The 9,494-nt window shown below is 38.1% G+C and overlaps 1 protein-coding gene across 1 annotated transcript; it reads right to left on the bottom strand.

Annotated features, from left to right (window-relative positions):
- Window positions 1-6: 6 nt before the first annotated feature.
- On the bottom strand, window positions 7-9,255 carry LOC116056174. The gene is made up of 6 exons (XM_031308328.2): window positions 9,204-9,255; window positions 8,602-8,919; window positions 8,208-8,486; window positions 8,014-8,091; window positions 5,453-5,554; window positions 7-215 (listed from the first exon to the last, which is right to left on the bottom strand). The coding sequence occupies exons 1-5, from the start codon at window positions 9,217-9,219 to the stop codon at window positions 5,454-5,456; spliced, it is 792 nt and encodes a 263-aa protein (XP_031164188.2). The 5' UTR covers window positions 9,220-9,255; the 3' UTR covers window positions 7-215; window position 5,453.
- Window positions 9,256-9,494: the final 239 nt, after the last annotated feature.

Below are 9,494 nucleotides of genomic sequence, written 5' to 3'. Positions count from 1 at the left end.
GTTCTTCTGCACACAGAGACATCAAACTGAGCTCAAGCTGCTGGAACTTCAATAACAAGCAGTAGATCTTAAAATCAGCTCTGAAATCTGCAGCTGGAAGATAATTTAAGGAGGTTAACAAGAGTTATTGATCAGGGGAGTCTGACAGAGAAGGAAGGCTCTATAAAGTTTCCATAGTTCACCATGCCATCATCTTCAGCTTGATCATTATTGACCTGTGAAACACAACACACACAAACCCTCAGTTACTGTCTGATTTACCTGCTACACTGCTTCACTGTTGTGTTTCTCAGGGCCAGATGTATGTACATTTGCGAAAGTAGCGTTATCGGCACCATGGCCAACCCGCAGAAAGCGCACGCTGTGATACGTCAGCTTACGTCGTATTTACCAAACCTGCAGTTCATCGGGTAATTAGCGCCTTTCTCCGCCCACTATACCATAAATTGTGCACATTTAAAAGCGCAATTGAATGGCTAACGTCAAAGAAATCCTGCTTGATGCGTGTTATTTCGACATTAGTAGTGGGGAAATGTATGTATTGACTAGTGTGCAGTAGCAAAGAGTTAAGTACTGGTGCTATGATACGGCTGAGTGCAGACTGCCATATTCCCACTGCTGATGCTATGACTGAAATTATCCTGATGCCAATATTTGTAATGTAGCGGGGAGTTTAACAACTGCTGGAATGGAATGTGAACGCTGAGTCAGAGATTCAATGTCATCTTTTGATTTCAGCTCGTCTCCTTTGCCCATGTCTCCGTCTTGCTCAGATTACTGCTGCCATTTCACCAGGATGCATATGCGAGGAAACCCGCTTGCAGCTGGTTTACACCTGCTTTTAAGAGGCGGAGAATTTTCACCGCAAAATAGAGGTGTCCTTTCACGGGCGTTTTTTGTACATACCGCGGAATACATAATTAGGCGCACTAGGCGCTTCCCCTCCCATCTCTTTATGGAAAACTCCCATTTTCCCCTTCACCGTCCTGTGAATACATATGCATGACACGGAAAAGCGCAATTTGCCATTTTCAGTTCCCACGACAGGCAGTTTGCACTTTTACTTCAGTGCGGCCTGTTTGTACAATCCTCGCCATGCGTTTTACGCGCACGTTGCAAAACAAATACGCCTGAAGTGGGCGCAAAAAGCGTTAGTACATCTGGCCCTCAGAGTTTAAAACAGTGAGACATTCAAAGTCCTGCGTCATAGTAACATGAACACTTACCACCTGCATCATTTACACTGACTTACAGTCCCTGATCCAGTGTAGGAAATCAAAAAGATATTCGAGGGGCAACTTTTCCCCCACAGTCCAAAAAGTCATGGCTTTTACCAAATGTTGTAGCCAATTAAAAAAATAGTAATAATAATAATAATAATAATAATAAGCTTTATTTCTATAGCACCTTTCATACACAGAGTGCAGCTCAAAGTGCTTTACATTCGGAACATTTAACACAATAATAGAGAATAAAATAGTAATAAAAATAATACAACTCGAGGCTAGCGCATTATGTTGTTGGAGAAAAGTCAATCAATAAATTTGCCAAAAATAAACCCAACTCACAATATTCTTCAACCAAACAAATGAACACATCTAGAAATAAATTTAAATATAAATGACAATAGTCATACGTCCATTAACAATTCCATCTATTGGTGCATATAGTTAGTAACATTCAGTTACACAACACAAGATAAAAAAAAAAAAAAAAAAGGTTAGCCAAACGCTCTCATATATAGGTATGTTTTTAGGTATTTTTTAAAAATATTCACTGAGCTCGCTTGTCTGATGTACAGAGGCAGGGTGTTCCATAGCTTTGGTGCATAGTGAATAAAAGCAGCTTCTCCACTCAGCTTGTGGAGCACTTTGGGTATAATTAAAAGATTTGCACTGGAAGATCTAAGTTTCCTTTGTGGTTGATAAGATGCTAAAATCTCAGCGATATATGAAGGTGCTATGCCATTCAGAGCTTTATAAGTGATTAACATAACCTTAAAATCAATTCTATAAGAAACAGGAAGCCAGTGCAGTTCAGCTAACACAGGGGTGATGTGCTCTCTCTTCTTGGTCTTAGTTAAAAGTCTAGCAGCAGAGTTCTGTATAAGTTCCAATTTCTTTATATGTTTTTTTGGGGAGACCAGTAAAAAGTGCATTGCAGTAGTCTAACCTACTAGTGATAAAGGCATGGATTAGTTTTTTTGCATCTTGTTGAGTTAAAAAGGGACGTACTTTGGCAATGTTTCTCAGGTGAAAATATGCTGTCTGAGTAACTTTACTGATATGGGGCTTGAAGTTTAACTCTGTATCCAGGGTTCCAAATTAGCACCATCTACTAGCCAAACGCTGGTAAAATATGCAAGTGGCTGGTAGATTTGCTACACTCACCAGCCAAAAAAACAATGGTACTCTATTAAGTGGCTGGTGAAATTTGAACATTGAATAGCCATTCGGCTGGTGGACGAAAAAGTTAATTTTGAACCCTGTCTGTATCTAAGATGACACCTAGGCTTGTTACTTTTGGTTTGACCTTGGGCGGCAGGTTCCCAAGATCACTAAGAACAATTTCTCGTTTTGATTTTGGTCCAACCAAAAGTATCTCTGTTTTGTCATCATTCAGCTTTAAAAAAATGTTTCTCATCCACTGATTAATGGATGTTAAGCATGTGATAAGGGAGCAAAGGCCATCTGGGTTATTCGGTTCCACAGAAATATATAATTGGGTATCATCTGCATAGCTGTGGAAGTTTACATTATGCTGACTTATTATGTTTCCTAACGGAAGCATATACAGGGAAAAGAGCAGTGGGCCAAGACAGCTCCCCTGGGCCACACCGAAAGGCAAGTCATGCTTTACGGACACATGATCTTCTAGAATAACATAAAAATCTCTGCCGGTAATGTAGGTATGAAACCAGCTTACATTATCAGAGAGACCCACCCACTTCGCAAGGCGGTGAATTAGAATGGTATGATCAATGGTGTCAAATATCGCACTCAAATCCAGAAGAATAAGGATTGAGACTTTGTTTAAGTCAGTAGCAAGTCTGAGATCATTGACTATTTTTACTAGGGCCGTTTCTGTACTGTGATTTGATCTAAACCCAGATTGTAATTTTTCAAGAATACTGTTTTCATTAAGGAAGGTATTTAGCTGATTACAGACAACTTTTTCAAGTACTTTGCTCAGGAAAGGTAAGTTCGATATTGGCCTATAGTTACTCAGGATAGTATGGTCCAGATTTGACTTTTTAAGTAAAGGTTTCACAACAGCGGTTTTAAAAGCAGTCTGAAAAATACCTGTTTCTAATGAGGCATTTATTATCTTAAGAATAAAAGGAGCCAAACTGTCATATACATTTTTGAGGAATCTAGTAGGGACTGGATCCAAAGCACATGTTGAGGAGCTGGTTTGAATTATAATCTTGCTAAGCTCCGATTACGTAATAGTACTGAAAAATCTTAATTTTTGGAGGATGCTTTTGTGTGTACTGTCAAATGAATTACCTATATTGCCAATAGCCTCCCTTATAGAAATGACTTTGTTTTTAAAGAAGTCTGCAAATTCTTCGCATCTTAAAGAAAATGCCTGACTTGATGTGTCACATGGTGTTTGATGTAGTAGCCTATCAATGGTGGAGAACAACATCCTGGAGTATCCACTATTTTCAGCAATTACCTTAGAGAAGTAGATCCTTCTCTCACTCCGAACAGCTCTATTATAATTTACTATTTTTTCTTTTAAAATGGCATGGTGAACTTGTAACTTACTTTTTCTCCATGTTCTTTCAGCTTTCCTACAGGATCTTTTTAGGTCATGGATATTTTTGTTCATCCAAGTAGTCAGTTTGCTATAGGGCCTTTTTTTTGTCTTTAAAGGAGCCACTCTATCAAGCAAGACACCTAGTTCACTATTGAAGGCCTCTACCATTTGGTCGATAGAATAATTTAAAATATCTGAATTTATGGAGTCTGCAAGAGCTATGAATTGCTGCTCTGCTCTAGTGTCCAGGAACCGTGATTAATTGTGGTTTCGGGATGAATTTTTAAGGCATTTAATATAACATTAAAAGATACACAATAATGATCAGACATATTTATATCGCCTACCAATAAGTCAGTGACTTCTATCCCTCTAGAAATGACTAGGTCGAGGGTGTTGCCAAGGTTGTGGGTGGACCCCGTAACATGCTGCTTTAGCTCAATATATTAAGGAACTTGCTGGTTTTAGCATCAGTTGCCTTATTGATATGAATGTTAAAATCACCATTTACAATTATCCGATCATAGCTAGTGATGATGAGCGACACAAGTTCAGAAAACTGGTCGAGGAAGCCAGTCCATAGTTTAGGAGGGCGGTATAAGGTCAGTAAGAGTATGGCTGGGTCAGCCCTCAGAGTGAGGGCAATATACTCGAAAGAAGAGAAATCGCCAAGATTGACTCTACTGCAGTTATATTTATTTGAGAAGATGGTAGCAATTCCACCCCCTCGTTTACCCTGTCTAATAGAGTGAAAGAAATTATAATTTTGGGGACAGGTTTCAACAAGAACAGCTGCACCGTCCGTAGTTAGCCAGGTTTCAACAAGAAACAGAAATTCCAATTGTTTTTCACTGATAAAATCATTAATTGCAAAAGTTTTAGTAGTGAGAGTGCCTATATTTAGTAGACCCATGCTAGCTGAAAGTGGATCTGGCTTTAAAGGAACATGCTGAGGTATGGAAAGAATATTCGTTAGGTTTCTAATTTTAAAATTGCCTTTTCTTTTCATTATACGCTGGGCAGAAATCAACGTTGGAATAGAACCATAAGCGTGTGTTATGTTATTACATGAAGCAGCTTGACCTATGGTAGCAGCAGTACTATATGTAATGTGGAAAACATTTTCAGATTCATCCATATGTACAGTGCCATTTGAAATAATACCTGGGGTGGATGAATCTGTGATATTAGTATGAGTAGTGCATTTTATGTAGAAAAGATTGCAGTGCAGTACAGTACATGCATTAGGTTGCTGTTTTTTGAATGTGAAAAGAGCCCAGATTAAAATGCACAAAGTAATCCACACCTTGTGTCAACATGAGAAAAATACAAAGCATAATATTGCTTTTATCAGTGCATTTATATGTAACAGCGCTGTTTGTGTGAGTGTATAATAGAGATGGAAAATAAAATTAATTAAAATTGTGTCTTAGTGGAGGATTAGAATATTGGCCTAAACTATATATATATTGAAACCTTGGGGGCAATTTTTGCTGCTTAACACATTTTTTAGGGTCATTCTTAAGCGGCATTCATTGATTTCTTTCAGTTCACCTCTGTTCTTTCCAACTCACAGTGTTGTCATCAGGTGCTCTCCTTCGAAAATAAACCACAACGGAACATTTCAGCTCTGAAATTACAGTTTGTGTTGATCAGTGTGAACACATTTTGGTGTGATTGTGCTCACCTCAAGCTCTGATGAGGAGAACAGTAATCACAGTCATTAGGAGGACTTCAGCCACATGCAGAGCCAACATGATGTAGTCCAGAGCAGACCAACCTGTCCCAGTTGTGAAAGCACAAGTCATTTTGGCTTTTAAAATCCTGCAGCTAAAAAAGAATTACCTGTGATATTCAAAAGTGTTTACACATTCATTTCAACCAGAATGGTTCAAAACTGCATCCGATAACTAATTTGACAAAACAAACCAAAAACCCTTAACTCAAGGTTCACTTTCTATCTCTTTCCAGAGCTTTTAACCGCGTGTCCATACTGTCCTCACCCAAAAGAAACAACCGGTCGATTGCGCGAGAAGCTTATAACGACAAATATTTGCGTTAGTTGTTATGCGGCGACCTCTCATGGTAATAGTAATTATCATGAGAGCAGACGAGGAACAACACAGGACTTTCACTCAGGAGACCCGGGTGTGTGTCCTATGAAACCCAAAAGTCAACAGTCACGTTCTTAAATTTACCGACTTTTAAGGACCTACTTAATTGACATAGTTACGTGACTCTTTTTAGTAGTTTTAGGTGACTCATTTGAAGCGAATTTCTGATGTTTTCCTTACCAGTTTCCTAACTACGTATTTCTATTGCCTAAACCTAACTTGTTCCATTTCACAACGTTATCTACGTGATTAAAAACTGCCACCGTACATCGATAAATAAAACGCTCATATATCAATCTACCTATTCTGTCGTTTAGGTATGAGGGCGTGTTGGCATGTCAGTCGAGAAGTGGTTGAAAGCTCCACATAAAACAAGTCAGTGCAACAGAAACTAATTAACCATCTAAACACTTTGTGATGTGTGAAGTATGGTGTTAAAACTGAATTGAAAACTTTATAACATTACTTTAGTGTCTTGAGTGTTTTATGTGTGACCAAATGCATAAAGGGCTACGTGACTGTAAGTCGAGATAATTCAAACTTTTGTCTCTTTCAAAAGGTTTGTTTGCATCTGTCTGTGTGGGTCCGTGTGAATGTAAGGAACATCTCAAAATACTGATTTGTCAACAGCCATGGTGTGGAGCATTTCAAAACATTCAACCATTTACTAATGAAGCAATCAAAATCAGAAAACCCCAAACTGCACAACACATCAACATCAGTGTCTCAACAACGTTCTTTGCTGTGAATTTAGTTGTTTCAGTCTCTGCCAGGGCTTGTGTGTTGTGTTTGTTGCTGCTGTGCATAGGTGTAAATTACAACGTTTGTTTTTCATGTGTTAGTTTTCCAGTGTTGCCGCGTCCTGGTTGATTGGAGGTGACTGAGGAATTGAAGGCAGCTGGTTGCTGTCTCCAGGTTGCTTAAAACCTGCCCCATCCTCTTCTGTTCCTCTCCCTTTCCCTGGCACTATGTCATATTATTTTGAAGTTCCTTTGTTTTGTATACAGTTTATTCTAGTTTACCTGGCAACGTGTTTTCCTGCCAGCATCCTTTGTTGGATTCAACCATTTGTGTTACATTTGTTAACATTTACCTTTATTAAATATAATGTATTTCTTTTGGTTAACTGCTCACATGTTTAGACTCCTATTTGTCATGATCCCAGAGCCGGGTCAAAACACTTTTCTCACTTGTTGATACTGACGGAATAAGAAAATAACAGAGAGTGAGAGTCCCTACCTTGTACATTTGGTGAGGCATCCCAGGTAGTACTATTAAACTTCTGACCGTCGATCACATGTTCATAAGGCAAAGTGACTTCATCTCCAACTCTGACAGCGGAGGAGGGGGTTGCTGCGGCTGAGAATGTGAGAACAAAAATGATAAATAATGAAGAGAAATTAAATTATAATACTACTGTCAGTGTAAAGATAATAGTAAATACAACAAAAGTTTGCTTATGTGCCTCATCGTTGGTTTTTTACTGGAAAAACAAACACTTTACTGGAAAACAAACACTACTTGTCTGTATTGATTAACTGAAGGTTAGGTAACAAAGTAACATTAATGATATTAATGAATTAGCTGATGTTTCTGTTTTTATTTACATATTCTATATATCCTTACCTGTAAACTGAAACATTAGTATCAGAAAAAAGAGTTTATAATCCATCTGAAATCAGCCATCGTGTCTCTCTCTGCTGCTTCTTCTTCTAAGTCTCTGAACTAGTTGCTTCTTAAAGACAAATGTCCCATCAACTTCCTTTAAACGGTAAAGTGTCACTTCCTCATCCTTCTTTCCTCTCATACAGTGTGTCACTTGTTGCTTGGGAAAACTACATTAGCTTTTACGTTCCTCTTTCACTTATGGCCAACATTTTTAAGTTCCTTTGTTTTCTATACAGTTTATTCTAGTTTACCTTGAAACATTTTTTCCTGCCAGCATCCTTTTTTGGATTCAACCATTTGTGTTACATTTGTTAACATTTACCTTTGTTAAATGCAATGTATTTCTTTTGGTTAACTGCTCACATATTTAGACTCCTATTTGCCATGATCCCAGAGCCGGGTCAAAACACTTTTCTCACTTATTGATACTGACGGAATAAGAAAATAACAGAGTGAGAGTCCCTACCTTGTACATTTGGTGAGGCATCATTGGTACTTGCTTGGTTTTGTTTTGTTGATTCTGTTGTTGTTATTGTGTCCTCACCTGAACAGATGAACACAGCTCAACACACAAACTTCCAATCCATAAAATAAACTAATTTTTTAGGTAATTATTCTCATCAGTTTGAAATTACTTTAAACAGCTCAACATGTTCTCATCTGGTTTCTCACCTGAGGACTGAGGGCTGAAGGGAAAATCCTGCACTTTGTCTCCTTCAGTCACTTCACACCTAAAGAACTGATACCTTGATGTGAAACTAAAATGAGAAGTAGGAACGGTCACAGAGGTGTAGCAGGGAGATTGTGATGTCCTCAAATCTTGGTTATCTTTATCCACATATTTAGACTGAAACAGCCACTTCACTGTGTGTTGACACCGTTCATATGTCGAAACAAAGCAGTGTAACATCACGTCGTCAGCATTGTTATGTTCAGTAACTGGTGATGGAGATATTGTGAGAGAGAGTTAAATATACTTCATTACCATAACCACAATTATTGTAATGTGTCAGTATATCATTCTAACATGAAACATTATGATGTAAATACTCACTGGTGACAATGGACAGTTCAACCAAAGCGTCTTCACCTTGTTGTTGTCCTGATTTGTTGAACTGTCTGCAGGTGTAAAGACCAGCATCCTCCTCTGTGACATTCTTTATAACCAGAGAACATTTCTCGGTAACACTCAGTCTGTCTGATTTAGCGTTTTCAGCAATCCGCCCACGACCAATCAGCACTACTATTGGTGTGTTTTCTAATTCACTGAAAACCCAGGTGCTACTATTACACTTCTGACCGTCGATCACATGTTCACAAGGCAAAGTGACTTCATCTCCAACTCTGACAGTGAAGGAGGGGGTTGCTGCTGCTGAGAATGTGAGAACAAAAATGATAAATAATGAAGAGAAATTAAATTATACTACTACTGTCAGTGTAAAGATAATAGTAAATACAACAAAAGTTTGCTCATGTGCCTCATCGTTAGTTTCCAAAAGTTTACTAAACTCACTATTTATTCACTTTACTGGAAAACAAACACACTACTTGTCTGTCTCAGTTAAATGAAGGTTAGGTAATAAAGTAACAGTAATGATATTAATGAATTAGCTGATTTTTCTGTTTTTTTTATTTACATATTTTATGTATCCGTACCTGTAAACTGAAGCATTATTATCAGAAAAATAGAGGTTATAATCCATCTGAATTCAGCTACCATGTCTCTCTGTCTTTCTCTGCTTCTTCTTCTTCTAAGTCTCTGAACTAGTTGCTACTTAAAGACAAATGTCCCAGCAACTTCCTATAAACAGTAAAGTGTCACTTCCTCATCCTTCCTTCCTCTTATACTATGTGTCACTTGTTGCTTGGGCAGACCACATCAGCACAACAGCAAAAAAACAAGCAAAAAGGACCACATTAAAAAGTACTTGAAACAACCCATTTCAT

Source organism: Sander lucioperca, unplaced genomic scaffold (genome assembly GCF_008315115.2).
Source record: "Sander lucioperca isolate FBNREF2018 unplaced genomic scaffold, SLUC_FBN_1.2 Unpl_40, whole genome shotgun sequence".
In the NCBI taxonomy this organism is placed as follows: Eukaryota; Metazoa; Chordata; class Actinopteri; order Perciformes; family Percidae; genus Sander; species Sander lucioperca.
The sequence above is the reverse complement of the archived record's forward strand: the minus strand, read 5'-3'. Positions and strand labels throughout refer to the sequence as shown.

Bases quoted from the DNA above. Each gene is read 5' to 3' on its own strand.
- LOC116056174 (XM_031308328.2), bottom strand. The intron at 8,487-8,601 runs GTGAGTATTTAC...CTCCATCACCAG, and splicing joins TGAACTGTCCATTGTCACCA to TTACTGAACATAACAATGCT. The intron at 8,092-8,207 runs ATGAGAACATGT...TCATCTGTTCAG, and splicing joins GTCCTCAGGTGAGAAACCAG to GTGAGGACACAATAACAACA.